A 17,341-nucleotide genomic window follows, 5' to 3' on the forward strand; every position below is an offset into this window, starting at 1 on the left:
GAAATACCAAGCAACCCAAACAGAATTACATGTTTAGCCATCAAGTGAGTGATATAATAAAAAAATAAACCATGCTGTCGGTTGCTCAGTGGTTACTAAGATATAGCTGATGGAGTAGGCACTGTAGAATACTCTGTAGTTACTAAGATATAGCTGATGAACTAGGCACTGCATAGTACTCTGTAGTTACTAAGATATAGCTGATGAACTAGGTACTGTAGATTACTCTGTAGTTACTAAGATATAGCTGATGAACTAGGTACTGTAGATTACTCTGCAGTTACTAAGATATAGCTGTTGAACTAGGTACTGTAGATTACTCTGTAGTTACTAAGATATAGGTACTGTAGATCAGGGACAGAGTGATAGAGACAAGTATTTTATAAAGACCAGGAGGAGTCGAAGTCCTCCAGGTTTAGGGCAGAAGGTCGCCTTTCAGCAGATATAACGGGACTGCAGTGGTCCAGGACCAAACTGTCAGCACGCTGGCCTGGCTAGTACAACAGCTGACAAAGCAGGTCATGCAATTACAGGAAGAGAAGGGTTGGGCTCAGGAGATCAAGAGGAAGCCACTCCAATGCTGAGGAGGTCGCATTCAGTGACACATTCGCCGAGACTGCCTCAGTGAGAAGCTACAGAACCGGAGAATCGGCTGAGACCCGCAACAGTAGGGCCAACCACTGCTTGCACTGAGGACTCAAACCATTTTTCTAGTGGAAGGACTTAGGCTGGTGCCATCATAATGGCCGACCCGACCAGCCGTGAGCCCCAGGTCCTGGTCACCCTAGTTGCCTAGCCTAGCCTTCCAATCACCGGAGAAAGCTCGGTCACCGTTAAGAATGCTCGGACTTCCAAGAGGAGCCAGAAAACCATAATAGAAAACCAAACACAAAACAAAGAAAATGGGTCGGTGCCTAAAAATAAAGCAAATATAAAAAAATGAGCACAAAATGCTTGATAGGCAGAGTTGTATGCGTACACTCTTTGCGTGTTTGCATATAGTTTGTTGCCAATCTTGCACGTATACTGATGTGTACTAATTAATTTAAATATACATTTCATTGAAGTTTAACACTCAGTGTTATTGTTCGGCTGTCTTGTGGAGACTAAAGGAGACTTTCAAGCCTGTAAAGCAGTTTCCTTTAAATTATAGTGAAACGAATGAAATTTATTGCCAGTGTGCAAGTGATATTTTAAGATTTGTGTTTCAAAACTTGTGTTGTTTACCTCTTCTATGAAACAAAGTTTCAAACATGTTTTCTCAACTCCAACCACAGCTTAGCTTTATTGTTATCATAAGATATTTATAGAAAATCTACACACTCATGTATATATATATATATAATAATCCTCAACAATAACAAACCAATTCAAGCCTCCATCATCGTGTCTACCAATATTAGCAAGCCAGCTCTACAAATGTCAACATTTTCTATTCACTAGTAGTCCTTTGCTAAAAGTGACATCATATTGATAATCTTAAGGTAATAATTGTAACAAAAACTTATATATGTGTACTAAGTGTAAAAATAGCCATCATTTCAGACTTGTACTAGATTCAAAAAAGTACATCTCAGAGTCATATCTACGTATATTTTGAGCAATGCTTTTAAAGAAGGCAACAAGATTTATTTACAATCTCAAACTCAATCAGGTAGTCTGGGTAGGCAGAAGCGTCATCAAACACTGCATACATCGTTGGATTTTCCATATTATCTACGACTGAGTCGTATGGCTGGGGTCTCATGTCCAATTTATCTGGGACTGCCTTGCAGCCTCTGAACCCAAGACAGAAATCTCCAACGATGACTCTAGCCATAATAATATGTTTCATACCATCTCTATTTGGCCGGCAATATTTATTAATCGATGAATAGCTGCTGTCTGTCGCGAAATATACACCCATTCCCAGCTTTCCTTTACCTTCAAACATATACTCATGATAGAGATAGATACTTCTAATTATATGAAATGTTTCAATTAGAATTATCAATTGCAATTCTTACCATTTTCTAGAAACCCACCTAGATTACAGCTCTATGAACATTTGGTACTACAACATCATTTAGTCCAATTACTGAAACTATTCAATTTTAAAAAAAACTAAGAAGCTTATATCCTAATCATAGTTTTCAATCGAAATTTTTGTGCAAAAAGTCTATTTGACTTGATGCTAATTTAACAAGAGTATATTAATATGATATACCTTGAAGTATGTAACTTTGAGATGTGACTATACCTTAAAGTATGTACCTTTGAGATGTGACTCTACCTTAAAATCATTCATAATATTTTACACAATTAATTATCATACAGCAGTTGCTATAGTCAATAAAAATACATTAAAAATAACTATGCAATCCTTTCATTAACCTTTGATAAGATTTGTTTTTCTGTATAAGATGGTTGTTTTGGCAGACATTTCACATTGCACCACTGTCTCACCCATTTTACCTGCAAAGCCTCTGTCAAATTTTCTCTCAGTTATACGTTTGACAGTTTCTTCATTTGTTCCATGCCAAAGTGGAGTGACTTCTACCTCATCCGGTCGTTTATTCAGTCTCGCTGCCACAGCTTTTCTTCGAACACTATACAAGCGATACATATCAGGGTTTTGAATTCGTTGAACCTGCAATAGAATTGACTACAAAAGGTAAATATTGAAAGCCAATCTCAAAATCATGTATAATGCCAATCGTATTGATACCTCATAAATGAATTTTGGCAACATATCAACAAAGACACTGTTGATAGTTGTTATTGTCCTTGTGACTAGTACATCTCTAAATTCCACATTACAAGACTTAGTTAAACAGCCTCTCATAAAATACTAACCTTTTTGATAGTAACATCAGTATTGACGTCTTTTGTACGGTTGAAATTATCGACCACACTCTTGTATTCGGCTGTGCCAAATGCTACCTCAACCTCTGTATATCTGTCTTGTGGATGTTCCCAATGAAAAGGCCAACCTATATAAAGCCATGAAGTAAAAATAAAAACTGTAACAGCAAAATAATTCTGTAAAAACTGCTATACATATTGCACATTCATAAAATATTGGCTAGTAATCAGTCACAACTGAACTGACCTTCTTCAGTCTCTGTAGAAGCTGCTAGGTGGTCCTCAATCAACAAATCAAATTCCTAAAATAATAGAGTGGCATCATTTAGGTTACAATCAACATTTACATGTATAACGAGTCTATCTGTTTTATTTGTTTTACAACTCTAAGAAATGTACTTATATATTAATTAAAAGTTCACCAAGTTGCAAGCTGCACCAGAACTCTTGTTGTATTAATTTAATTTTTAAACACACCTTTTTTGATTTCATAAATTTTTATTGGAATTTAGTCAGTTTAAACGCTGTTTAATGCATGCTCACACATGACCACACAGACATGTTCAAACACATCCACACATGCACTAATGCAAGTACACGTGCATGCTTTCCTTTGTGATTGCACAAACGTGCACTCACACTTATGCTCATGTACACATGCACACACTTGCCTACACATGCACACACACAAAAGCAGCTTTTGCCTACGCGACCACATGCCTTTATCATCTTACAGTTACACAGCCACAGAACTTTTACCACTCACATCAGCGTCTTCACCTCCTGCTCAACACTGCTAACTTTTCACTTCCTAATTTTCACATTTATAGTACTCACATGTTCACACTCACATGTACATCAATCACATGTAAACCACTCACATGTACAATACTCACATGTATAACACTCACATGTACAATACTCACATGTAGAGCACTCAACTGTACAACACTCACATGTATGGCACTCATATGTACAGAACTGTTTATGTAAATATTGTATGACTATTGGCAGTTTAACAAGAAGCGGTGAGCCACAACAGTATTTATTTTTTTCTGATTTTACTGATAACAAAAAGGAAACCTGTAGTTCGTCGTTTCTTTTTGAAGTTAGGCTATAATGAGTAAGATGTTGTGTCATATTCATCTAATGTCATAAAGTTCAAAAGCTAATGCCCTATTGACATTACTTGATACACTCCTGAACAGCTACATTTACTGATACTACATTTACTACATTTACTACATTTACTACATTTCCATATCAGATACGATATCACATGTCTACCACTCCACGCTATTTATTTAATAATGGTTTTTGATACAATGTACATAGTATTTCCCTTCATTTATCAACGACTTATGCATTCAACGGTTCTCTAAGCTTCAGCATAATCTCATAACATTTTCAGGCCAACAATGATAATGAAAGCCTAGCTACTGAATACCTGTCCAGGCTTTTCTCCGCACCAAGAAGAGCATTTGAGATCAAATAGCAGGTTCTCTGAAAGTTCAAAATTGTGTTGAGCCGTACTCTGTAGCTCGCCATAGTCAGCTGTCATTTTGTCTTTTAGAAACTCTTGACCAGACTTACTGAACATCTCCAAAGATATTTCTCCTTTGAGAGGTTGTCTTTCGACAGGACTCTTCAGAATGGTAGCCTGTAGCAATATGACAAAATATATATATATCTAATTGTGATTGAAACAACTACCTTCTTTCGGTTTTGGGGCCTTTCAAACAAACAAACTAAAAATATTATAATATAAATTGTCTTAGTTTTGAGAATCTGAAAGAGAGCGATGCGGCACTATTTTTGCTTGTCATCAAAACCCAGAATAAATAAATTGTAAACAAATCACAATCAGCTTGCAGCACGGGAAAGTTGACTCACTATATTGCACTCTACTATCCTAGTTTAATGAAAAAGACAATTAGGACCATTTAGTGCTCTGAGTAGTATCAGAGAATGGTTAAGTAATTCATATCGTTAATCAGGGTAACAAAATTCAGAGATGTTAAAATCATTAATGATTTAAACAATCAACATGCTTTCTGTGAAACAACAGAATAAACAACATAAATATGCATGAGTTGTCTCTTTAAAGCAACAAAGACACAAATTAACTCCCGCCTATTCTGTCAATCTTTGTGATATAAACATGGGAAAAACAGTTAATCAAACAATAATTATGGCGCTACTTTAGTAGTGGTTTTATGGCCACAAAGGTCATTTTAGCGAGTGATCAGCAAACAAAGTATTTGTATAGAATGCAAAAGATTATGTGACGTGCTGTGATTACATTCTTATGAATGTTTGAACAAAAGAAGTTGTTTGAACTGGCGGGCTCTGCCTTGTGCCAAAGACCCTTTATACCTGTGCCACTGTCTCATCGTCCATGTCCAGCCTGAAATAAACATTTCCCTCTTCTTGCTGTAGCCACTGTACATAATGTTTGAAGGTCTATATAAAAGAAGAGTTGGATTCTATTATATAACCTTGAACACTTGGCAAAACATTTGATTGCAACACAGTTTCTGCCACAGTATTGATGTATTCAATGGACAGCTTTTTAATACAAGTACTGTACTTTAACGAATAAAACAGGCAATATCTTGCAACAACAAAATTTATCAAGAACAAGCCTATATTCCCTGGTTGCAAGTTGGGACGGCAAATGTTAGACGACTTGTTATGAACATATTGGGTTTTGGAGGGGGCAATGTAAGCCCCCAACAGGTTTTTTTCATTTAAAGCCTCAACAAGGCCTCATGTAAAGTTTTAAAAAAGTTTATCGGAAAGTATAAATAATTTGCTATTATTGAAGATTAGTCTGTTTTTGGTGATGTGACTTTCATGACGTTTCAGAATAAAATAGGCTAAACTTGACACAATAAAAACGCTTAGAAAAAATAGATTTTTCTTTTGAGCGTTTCCACAAAGATCAATTTTGCCTATTTTATTTCAAGTTCATCCAAAGGTTTTCACGCTTTCGATTGGCCATTGTTAAGCAAATGTTTGGTAAAACTTGACCTTTTGCAAACCTTTATGAAAGTTGTTACCAGAAACATTTTGTCGATGATGATAATGATGACGCTTAAGAACTACTAAAAGTTGATCTTTATCTCTATGACTTGGAATAAAGTGTTATTCTACAGCGATAAAAACCTTTCCCGTAACCGCTGGGCAAATAACTGTTCGAGTTAATGATGTTGAGGTTGAGTTATTTGAAACAATTTATCATTGCGTGGGAACATACCAAACAAATCTGTTCGAGTTAACCAAGTGTTCGAAATAAAATTTTACATTTTATCTGGGGGCGAGTTATCCGAGTTAGACTGTACTTATCCGCCGAAAATTGCTAACAAGTTGGGGTGGCTCAGCCAGCCAGCCGCCCCAGGAATACGGCCTGCTTGATAGGTATTTTACAAGTATGAGAACTGAGCATTAACAAAATAGCTAGCCAATTATATATTTGCTAGCAGAAGCTGGGCAAATCACCATCGATATTTGCCTGAACAGTCTCCAATCAATAGACAAGGTGATTGAAGCTCTTGTTTTTGTGGTTAGAGATCATTGTACAGATAATCTGACGAGCCAGTCGCAAGGTGAGCAGGTGTTTACCAATTGTTACACATTTTTATTTCACCTCTTGTATTACCCGTTAGTTCAAAAATAGAATAATTCTAGATCCTTAACTATATTATATTGTAGCACTTTATATTTAGCCTTGACTCCAATTAACTAATTTTGCAGCAATTGTTCAGGCTAAATTCTTTCTAGAACAACATTAGATTGCACTATGTATCAATGCCTGATCAAGTATATGTCAATTGAATCAAATAAAGGGAAGTATGAATAAATATGCCTTAGTCAATTATATCGAGGAACTTAGAACGCTCTCGTAATTATGTCACACATGCCCATATGCTCATACTATATGCTGAATGTATATACAGGTATATCACTAAAATACAGGTAAAGACTTACATCCATCATAGAATCATTTGCTTTGTCATCCAAAACACACAACTGAACATATGTTAGTGTGCTGTCTGGGTATTCTTCGTTAAATGTTCTAATTGCTTCGACCACTGACTGAGAAACAGTGATTTTGGAAAATCCTTTGGCACCATTACCAATTGTTGGAAAAGCTATTGATGTGTACCCACTTTCTCCACATTTCATCAGGCAAGCAAGTATTATCTTTCTCAATTCCTATTAAAGAAAATTTTAGTAGCGGTTGGTATATGCAGGATATAGGTTTGTAATGTTTGTTATATGTATGTAAACAAGAAGTGTGGACATAGGGGCTAATGCAAAACAGCAATCATATAGTGTTAGAACAAAGTTTACCTATATATATATTCATTGGTAGTGTCGGGATATATAGATATATATATATATATATATATATATATTTATATATATTTATAGATATATAGATCCACATATATATACATACATATATATATATATATACAGTATATATATAATGATGAAAAAGAAAATGGTAGATCACTAGAAGCGGAGGGCTTAATATTAACATAGAACATTTATCTAAAATGTATTAATAACTATAACATTAAATTGTTTAAGGTTCACAGTTTTTAATACATTTTATATATATATTTATATATATGTACATATATATGTAATATGCATATACATATAACATACAAGTATGCATACATATATAGCTTAACATGTAGTATCTTCATCCATTTTTATATTTCTCAAAGTATGCCGTATGCCCCTACGACCAGGCGTCCGGGCATCCGATCGTCCGTGTGTCCGGTTATAGCTATTAAAATTTTCATTAAAAATTTCATAATTATTAAAAACTTTCAATGCTTCTCACTGCTTATTTTTATTACCCGAGAAAAGCTGGAAAGCACAGCTAGTACATACATATATATATATTTCTCAAAGCCCGGATGTCTGTCTGCATTCTGGATTTAGCAAATGAAATCTTGGAATAAATAATCTGCTCCGAAGAAGATTTGATCTCAGACTTTCCCATTCGCAAGACCGGTGCCGTAAACTTTAGGCAACAGAAGTTGGTTTGTTCACTAGCTGATATATGTCACTATTTGGGAGCAAATACCCAATGGCTTTGCGTATTGCGCAGGGCCATAGCATAACATCATGATAAGCTGGTGGCTCTCAATATTAAGTGTACTCAAATTTTCCATTGGCAATGTTCCAGGCTAATAGCAAGTGGCAGGAAGCTCTCATTACTTCTCATTAGTTATAAGCTAACTAGCTGCATTACCCGCCTACAGGAACATATTCACTTGCAGCATAAGGTTTATTGGGAGTTGTCTTTCATACTGTTGAACAACTCCAAATATGCAGTCTACTGAAATTGTTGCCCTGTTGTATTATTATGTAAAATGTCTACGGAAATTGTTGCCCTGAATATGCATACACACATACATGTCAATAATGTTAGGGAGAACAATGGAAATCTGCCATACGTTTTACAGCTAGTCTACAATGCATCAGTCTCAAACCACTCAAATCTGATTTACTCTATTTGTATACAGAAATATGATAATGAAATTGACATATCTAGGCAAACTGAAGTTCTTCAAACTGAGAGTCTTAAAGATTTTGCATCTTTTAAAAAGTTATACAAAATATTTTGCTACCACCAGCATTTATTGAATGGAGACTTCTACATGCTTAAAACACTAATCATAGCTCACCAGTTTTCCATCTATAGCCTGTGTTTTGACATGGTACATGTATATACAAATAGTAATGAGGTTGAGTTGATAAAATTTATACGTATAACAGCACAGACAGTATGATGCCAAGGCAGATACAGAATTATTATCTTACAATAATAAAACATAACACCAGCATGATAGCCTTTTTATGAGACGCAATAAGGATAACGAATGCATGAAAATATATCTACTGAAAAATAGCTTAGAAATTGATGCTTGGGGTAAAGCAGAACATAAAGAACATAGCATGACATAACAATAACACAATGTTAGTTCAACGCAACACTTGCAGATAGACAACATTTTTTGTTTTTGTGTCTGTGTATGAACAAACAGCTTTCGGCTTGTGCCTACTATAGAACAGGCGACATACAGCTGGTCATGGCTAAAGCAGGGTGACAGTAAGTCGACACCAGCTGCTCTCTTTCTTTTCACCATCGCCCTCTCAGAGTAATTGTGCAAGTTCTGTAGGAGTAAGTTACAGTAGGCCTAATCGTATCTGGAAAAATTTTTTAGAAACTCAGCTGCTGAAGGAAATGAACATGTTTACTATCACGAACAGTGGCAAATCCAATGTTATTGAGTAGTTGAAGAGCGGCAATTCATAGACAGCACAATACAAAATTGAATAAGAATTACTTACTGGTTTGAGGTAGAAATTTAGTAGGTAACACACAGTAGGAGTACTGTGCAAGTTCTGTAGTAGCTGTAGTTCTGTAGCACTCATGGCTGAAAAAAAAGTAAAAGTAACTCGGCTGCGGAAGGAAATGAACATGTTTACTATCACAAACAGTGGCAAGTCCAACATTTTAAACGCTTTCACTAAGTAGACTCATTTATGCGTTTTCTATGGTAGATCGCGTAGACGCGTTTTTGCGATTTTACCAGCAATTGCTAGTAACTGAAATGTTGTTGTTGATAACATTACCAACGGTCTTTAAGACTTTTATGGTAGTGACAGTGTTGTCCTAAGATTTCTTTATAAAATCAGCCTAAAGTTTAATATTTTAATCTTTGTTTGGGGATTTCCAACTTGAAAAGAACATTTTTGTGTAAGCTCATCAGATGCGTCCAAATTAGAAAACCAATAACTACTTGTGTTGACGACATTATAGCCAATTCAGATTTTTGTGATTACACAGATAATTAAAAAGCAATATCAACACTGACTCTAATGGCGATGAAAGTAATGGTTTTGTAAGAATAAGGAACATTGTAGAGGATCGTTTTGCTTTGTAGCTTCACATCGCTTTATTAATGCACAAATTTTAAATACAACAAATGTTTTGTTTAGCAGCGCTTGTTAACATGTTGGCAAAACAAAATATACAACCGAAACTAATGTTCTAGATGGAGTTTGAAATTGAAGAAATATTGTATACATATGAAGCGCTATCGGCAAAAGGACAAAATGCAAAATGGTTGCAAGTGAAAGGGTTATGTAGTGGAAGTGTGACAATTCATAGACAATACAAAATTGAATAAGATGTACTTACCTTTTTGATGTGGAAGTTTAGTAGGTGAGAACTTCGTTTTTTTCCTAGTGACCGCAAGAAACAAACGTTTGCAAGACCTCGGTACACGTTGGCAGTATATATTGATTGCATGTAAATTACTACTCATTAATTTATTTCATTTAATGAGTAGTACGTTTGTATACCTTTGTATAGGCCGCAGAACTCAGAACGGTGATTTTTAGCATGGCAACAGTTTTGCTGTTTAAAACGGAACAGTGCCGTTGGGCACTATAAAAAGGCGCGCAAACCAGAGATCACGTGACATTTGTATAAAAACGATGAATAAGTTATGTATAGAGGTGCACAAAGCGAAGATTCCTGTTAATGTGTCTTAGATACCTAGTGGCGGGTAATACTCTAAAAAGTACGGTACTCTATAAGGCGGACACACAATTACACAAACAAATGCACAGACAACACACGACAGATTGCCGTTTATATAGTAGATTTTTAATACCCGGGCATTGCCAAGAAGCGTAGCTAGTATTTATATATAGCTATATGTATATATTAAATTTACACATATATAATAAGTGTATATTTATAACGATATATGTGTGTATATATATATATATATATATATATTATATACGAGTACACATATAGAAAGTAAAGATATACATTTCTGATTCTGAAACGCACTTAGTTGTTTCTAAAAGTTCAGTGCTAGCAAAGGCGCCCCACAGGCATCCCTTACAGAACAGTTGGTAAACCTAAGCTAAGTAAAGTCTGAGGAACATGATGATAGCAATGGTTAAGACATGATGAACTATCAATTTGGCACATATAAAAACAGTTTTTTTGAAGATATTATAGAACTATATCATTGCCGTCCAATAAAATACTCATTTACCTTGTCATTTGCATCATCACCATCCCAATGACAGCTGTTGCAGTGCAGTATCTGTTTAAACCCTGAATTATAACCAGCGGTTTCAACAACTGAACCAAAGGCTAGTGGAATATGGCCAAGACAATCTCTCTTTAGTTGAGGACCAGCCTTTTGAGCGATAGCCTTGGATAATGCGGAAGAAAAACTCATGTGTTTACCTGTAGAGTTTACTATGGTGTCTACCTGTAAAAACAAGTCATGGTCTGTATTCAAAACCTTTCAAAGTTGCACAGTGTTTAACTACTGTGTGTTTAGGGGAAGCTAAACAGGTCATTGAAGATGTCTAAACTCTTGACTAGTACTGGGCCTACTAATATCAACCAATAAACTTGTGCTTAAGTTAATGACTTGCAAACTTAAAGATGAGTTTGCAAAGATTAATAAATGGGTAAAAATAAATGCTACAGTCAAGATCAACATTTACAAACTTTGCTATCTAAATAAAGTTATCTATAGCGATACCTATAGCGTAGGTTAACTTTTTACTTACACCGAGTAAGGTAATGTCTTACATACTATACAATACTGAGTAAAGTTATCTCTCACTTACTGTGGAGTTTAAAAGATTCCCTCTGCATATTTCAAGATGTACCGACTTGCCGATCAAAACACAATCTTTTGAAAGTGTTTTTTCTGGAGTCACCCTACCTGTAAATACATGATCACTAGGACATAAGCTAACAACTGTTGAATTTAATATTAAATATTTTGACAAAATATACAATAACCTTTTTTATTACATCAATTAAAGTTTTTATGCTCAAACTTTCTTGTTGAGTCAGCATATTACCTCAACTATTTTCAACATGGTAGAAACCTTATAAATAATTTTTTTCTGCTGCTACTTACCAGTTGAGGCCGAAAGTGCCAAGTACCTTTTTCCTGCTGACTTTGACCAAATTTTACCATTTGAAGTCACTATCACAGCGCTCTGTAATGTTATAAAAGTAACATTTTAATTATATTATTTATATCCTAGCTCTGTAATTGCTGGTATAAAAGTTAGTACCAGTATTGGTTAAAAACGAAATAGATTTATACGCCATCAATAATCAGCTTAATTTTTTTTAGCTATAGCAAAAAGGCCACAACCAGAATAACATGCGTAGAATAAAGTTTCAGAATAAACTAAAACACCAAAATTTAGTTTACTCTATATTTGTACCGCACAGATTAAATTTCTTTTGGCTCTCACTATCACTCTTTTACTGTTCATGTGGCGATTAGTCTAATTTAAACATTTAATTGATTGAAAATGTCTTATCTTGTCTCCCTATAGTACAAATGAGTCTGAGAGAAGAAGCTCTTTTTTGTGACACCATCAGCTGCTACTGCTTCAATAAGTAACGCACAAGGTTCTTAACAAGGCATAGTTTAATTTGCTGTGACTGTACAATTGCCTAGCCTTTGAGTTTAAAAATTAATAATGAGATAAACACATTTTAGCTTAATCTTTAAAGACATTCTCATAAAATCATTCTAAAAGAGGCATAGTTTTAAAACTTTAGATGTTTTTATAACCCCTTCCCAATGATTACGGAATACTGCCAATGACTACAGCTGATCAAATGTAGGTCTTCTCTTACCAAACCATTTTTTTATTTTTTGGTTGTTCATTCAAAATCTATTATTCGTTATTGCAGTGGTACCTCTACTAGTGTCCGATCTCCAATGGTCACTTTCACCCGTCCTGCTATTGTAGTCAGCAAGCACTTCTTGACAGTCTAGAACAGTAGAAGGTTCAGAATTGCCTCTTGTAAGTCATGGCAGTTTAATGCAATTGTGAAAAGTGACTAATAGGTGTCGGTATGCCTGAACCATGATAGTGAATATAACCAAGCTGTCCGTCGATATAGACGTAAATAACTAAAGTATCGCTTGATGAGAAGACTATTTTTAGGTGCTACCATTCTGCATTTAGCTTGTGGTTAAATAACTATTATTGCATGTTGATAGACAAGTACTTAATCTGAAGCAACTCTGCCTTCTATTTCAGAGCTCACTGGCTAATAATGTATGTAGCCAACCTATTGCATTGTATCAAAACCTTCAAGCAGAGTAGTTATTCTATTGACTGGTCCTAAAGCTAGTTGATTTTAATAACTGACCTCATACATCCACTGACATGTGTCATCTTCCAAAACACACATACGAACATGTGTCAGTCTGCTGTCTGGGTATTCCTCAATAAACTTTCTTATTGCTCCCACCAGAGATTTAGCAACGATACCTGTTGGGAATCCTTTAGCGCCGCTACCAATCGCTGGGAAAGCAATTGATGTGTGATTGGCTTCTGCACACTTCCTCATACAAGCTTTTATAATCTTGACCAATTTCTAAAAATATATCATTTTTTTCCATAATATGGATTATTGGTACAGTTATAATATAAGTTGTTTTATGAAGAGTTCATGTTACACAGATTTTCTTGACATAGATAGTCTTACTTTATAAACTTTCATTTTCCAAAAGTGTTTTACTTTTGTGAAAGAACCCACTGAAATGCTCTACTTGCTGTCAAAAAGTCAGATCACTTGAGTACAAGGTAAACGAGTTATTATTATTATTATTATATATATATATATATATATATATATATATATATATATATATTGCAGCAAATATATACAGTATAAGGCTACAGTCAAACATGCAATAAACATATAAAGCAATTAACTGCGCAGTGTGAGATTTCCAGACATTCTGCACTCTGTCACTTCTGCAGAATCTTATATAGCTCCTGGCTTGGCTTGACTCCGCCCCTAGGTTGTAGAGCCAACTTGGTAGTCAACCCTCGGCTGTCCTAACGTGTTACCGAGGACTGTGTAGTCTACTGAGTCAGAGCTCGGCCCGATCATGGCATCACTTGCCTCAACGTAGGCTGTACTCTCTAGCTCGATCTGGGCGATCGGTCACCCCGCTTTCCTTTACCAAAATTTTGCCATGAAATCGATTTGGTGTTTGAGCCATTCACTCTGCTACATACTTATAAGGGTATATTATGCAGATGACTTGACATGATCACACTGTCACATACTACACTGGATGATGCTACAAACTATACATAGAATTTTAGAAGTGTTCGAGTTTTTATATATAGGCATTAGTAAAACTCACAATTATGATTTGCGAAACTTTCTACGATCCCGTTTTTTCTTGTTCAAAGGTTTTGCTTGCTTTATCTTTTATTACAGAATAAAATAGATACAAAAGAACTTAATTACACAAACAGTTGTTATAATTATAGCCAGCTAAACGATCAAGATGCTCTGCCAAAACATTTACAGAAAGACATCGTAGCAACTCGATTTTTTATACATTGATACTTAATTACATTTAAAAATATCAAAGAGCTGTTCAATTGTTGATTATCCACATACTCTCACCTCGTCGTTCGCACCATCCCAATGAAAGCTGTTGCAATGAAGTATCTGTTTGAACCCTGAGTCATAACCAGCAGTCTCAACAACTGAACCAAAGGCTAGTGGAACATGTGCTTGACACTCTCTCCTTAGTTGAGGACCAGCTTTCCTAGCAATTGTTTTGGATAAAGCTGGTGAAAAATTCATACATATATCTGTAGAGTTCACTATGGTGTCTACCTACAAAAATAGATGGTGTCATTAAAAAGGCAAAAAAAACACAAAAACAAACACATGTCCAATAAGTTGTATACTGTGGTATGAAATAAATTCAAGTAAAATAAAAGTAGAGAAGGGAAAGCACAAGCGAAAAGTTATCGAATCTTTTGGTTCCACTGGCACTGTTTGTCTTAAAGGCTTCATAAGCATTGGGAGCTTGTACATTGGTGTATAAACTGTGCACGCTCTGGATTTTTTTGCTCATCATGCCTAATTTTTACCAGAGAAAACACTTTGCTCATTGATTGCATGTACATGTATATTTCTATTCAAGCTGTTCCCTTAATACTTATACTATATTAGCAGTTCTGTGTCACTTCATGATATATTTCATGCTATCGCAATCACAACAGAACAGATATATAAAGTCACCATCAAATATGTAGTATTGTGCACCATTCAATGTGTACATACTTCTGCGTTAGCAATGTTTCCTTGAATGAATTGTAGGTGAATTTTGCTATCTATCAAGACAGCAGCGCTTGAGTCTCTCTCTTCCATATTGTCACCATCTCAAACCTGTGAATAATCTACTGTACTAAACTATAAGGCACAATACGATCACAAGTGAAAACTCCCAAAATAAGTGTGATGAGAGACCAAGACTGGCAGACTTGGTGCTAAAAAGGTAAACAAGTTGAGTGGCATGACACCAATAGACTAAGACAGGCAAACATGGCAACACTAAAAGTAGAAACTAAGCTAATGTCTGTAGGCTACAATGATACAAGTGAGACAGCCAAAAAATGGCAAAAGGTGTTCACTGGATGCCTTTTGCAAAAGGTAGCAGTAGCCTTGGGGCCACTGCCAACAACACCAGAGAATAACAAATGAATATTGGCATTAACCGACCACTTCAGCCAATGGCCGGATGCTTTGACCAGGGTGCCAGTTGTAGCCAGTTCATCCTTTCTTCCTGGTCTTTTGGGTATTACAGCTAGAAGGAAATGATGTGCTATATCTCCATTTGATGAGAACATACCGGAATATGCCACACTCAGCCATCGGAAACCGCAAAGATGCTCATGCTTGAACGACAGCTGTGTCTGCAAGAGCACCAACGGCAGGAACTGAACCATCTGATGCGCCACTCTTTACCCACTGAGTCTTAGCTAACTTTTAATTAAGGGGTGGAAGAGACTCTCAGCACTCTTTGCCAGGGGCAGACAAAGATCTTACAAGAGGATTAAAAGGAGCCAATCTTCTATGCCCCTAGAGACTGGGTCTGGATGTTAAATAGGCTTTGGATGGGAGGGACAACCCTTAGCTGCAAACCAGTTTTGTTGGGCCATACCCAGTTAATATGGTCTGGCCCAACTACAAATATCTAGTAACGCAGCCAGATCAGTCTTCTATTCAAAGCGAAGGCTGGCGGAAGCCTTAGCAAGCCTGTCTTGAAGAGCTGGGGTTGGCCCTAACTAGTTTACAGCCTCAAAGAGGCCACCAAATGAGAGAGGCTAGGCAAGCTAGGAACCAGATTTCCACTCAGGGGAAATGGTAGAGTTTCCCATCTCAAAGCCGGATGATCAGATACCTTTGGATCAGGCACCCAAAATGGAAGACCCCCTCAGCCGGCTCAGACAACCAGAAAGCCTAATTGATATGGTGTGTGTGAGCATGCCTTGAAATTGCACAAACAAATCCAGCATGATTTGAAGAAAGTGATCACAAAGCAACGGAAAAATGCCATGCTCAACAGCTATCTTTGAAAAAATTGGTTTTATTGCAGAGCGCTCCTGGGCAAGTTGCGCACAGAGTTTTGTACAATATCACTCATCAGTCAAATCAGTTACAGCATTTCTGCAATGTTAATATTAACTTCCAACAACAAGGTAAGCTTAGTGATTCTTTGGAGAAGGAGCTTAGCCAGCTAGGACCTTTCGAGGCAGGAAAGGAAGAGCTCTTGGGAGCTTGCGAGACTTAGACGAGGAGCCTTTAGTCACATGTCAGAGCACAGCCACTGCAAACTCAAATGAGCCAGTCGGATCTTCCACTAAGGAGAAGAGAAAATAAATTTAGGGCTTTGACAAGGCTGACCCGGGAAGTATTCATGCTTCCATTTTTCAAGTAAAAGATGCTTACATTGAGTCACACATAGTTGAGACTTGAACCCTTGGCACCAGCCAGTCATGCCTGGCTGCCATCTTGCCATATGCCATTTTACAAAAGGCAATTATGTAAAGCAATAATTTTACCAGGAAAAGCTATCAGCCAGTTGAGCTCAGGTGAGTTTGTGCCAATCTACATTCATGAGATATACAACTATCGAAACGGGGTGAAAAAGGTCAAGAACTTTACCTTGGCTAATGTCTTTCAGATTAACATGGAGACTCAGTCGGAAGAGCAAGCCTTTACCAGACTGCCATCTGTCACTAAGTCACCATGGTTGCAACTCACCAAGATTGATTACTCCCACCGGGAAGACTTTGGTCAAATCAGAGCTGTCCATCTCCCAAGCTATGTGATACGGGTAGCCGCTGCTTCGAAAGACTGACCAAACACATGGGGTCTCTGTAGCAATGAAACTAGTAGCTGATGGGGCCAAAATAAAACATGCTCTAGCACTTCACAATATCTGTGTGTCTCTGCCCATGGCAGCAAGTTTTATGAGCGGTGATGCTGCATTGGGAAGCACTCGGAGATGTGTAGTACAAAGTATACCACATAGACTGCCACAAGTGGTTCATATTCCTGAAGGTATTTAGTTGGTCA

General features: G+C 36.5%; 1 protein-coding gene across 1 annotated transcript; it reads right to left on the reverse strand.

Annotated features, from left to right (window-relative positions):
- Positions 1 to 527: 527 nt before the first annotated feature.
- Positions 528 to 15,708, reverse strand: LOC137398389 (protein mono-ADP-ribosyltransferase PARP15-like). The gene is made up of 14 exons (XM_068084497.1): positions 15,482 to 15,708; positions 15,189 to 15,249; positions 14,375 to 14,590; positions 13,097 to 13,324; positions 12,638 to 12,712; positions 10,950 to 11,171; positions 6,835 to 7,062; positions 5,221 to 5,286; positions 4,292 to 4,504; positions 3,092 to 3,146; positions 2,836 to 2,972; positions 2,455 to 2,629; positions 1,637 to 1,923; positions 528 to 632 (listed from the first exon to the last, which is right to left on the reverse strand). The coding sequence occupies exons 1-14, from the start codon at positions 15,706 to 15,708 to the stop codon at positions 528 to 530; spliced, it is 2,295 nt and encodes a 764-aa protein (XP_067940598.1).
- Between the last annotated feature and the right edge of the window lie 1,633 nt (positions 15,709 to 17,341).

The sequence above is a fragment of the Watersipora subatra genome, chromosome 6 (genome assembly GCF_963576615.1).
Source record: "Watersipora subatra chromosome 6, tzWatSuba1.1, whole genome shotgun sequence".
In the NCBI taxonomy this organism is placed as follows: Eukaryota; Metazoa; Bryozoa; class Gymnolaemata; order Cheilostomatida; family Watersiporidae; genus Watersipora; species Watersipora subatra.

What these genes read in the sequence shown, in the direction of transcription:
- LOC137398389 (XM_068084497.1), bottom strand. Translation starts at nt 15,708, where the DNA reads ATGGTTCAGTTCCTGCCGTTGGTGCTCTTGCAGACACAGCTGTCGTTC. An exon ending in TCCGGCCATTGGCTGAAGTG is followed by an intron (nt 15,250 to 15,481) that starts GTCGGTTAATGC and finishes TTACCTTTTTAG; the next exon opens with CACCAAGTCTGCCAGTCTTG. An exon ending in GGGAGTTTTCACTTGTGATC is followed by an intron (nt 14,591 to 15,188) that starts GTATTGTGCCTT and finishes CTATTTTTGTAG; the next exon opens with GTAGACACCATAGTGAACTC.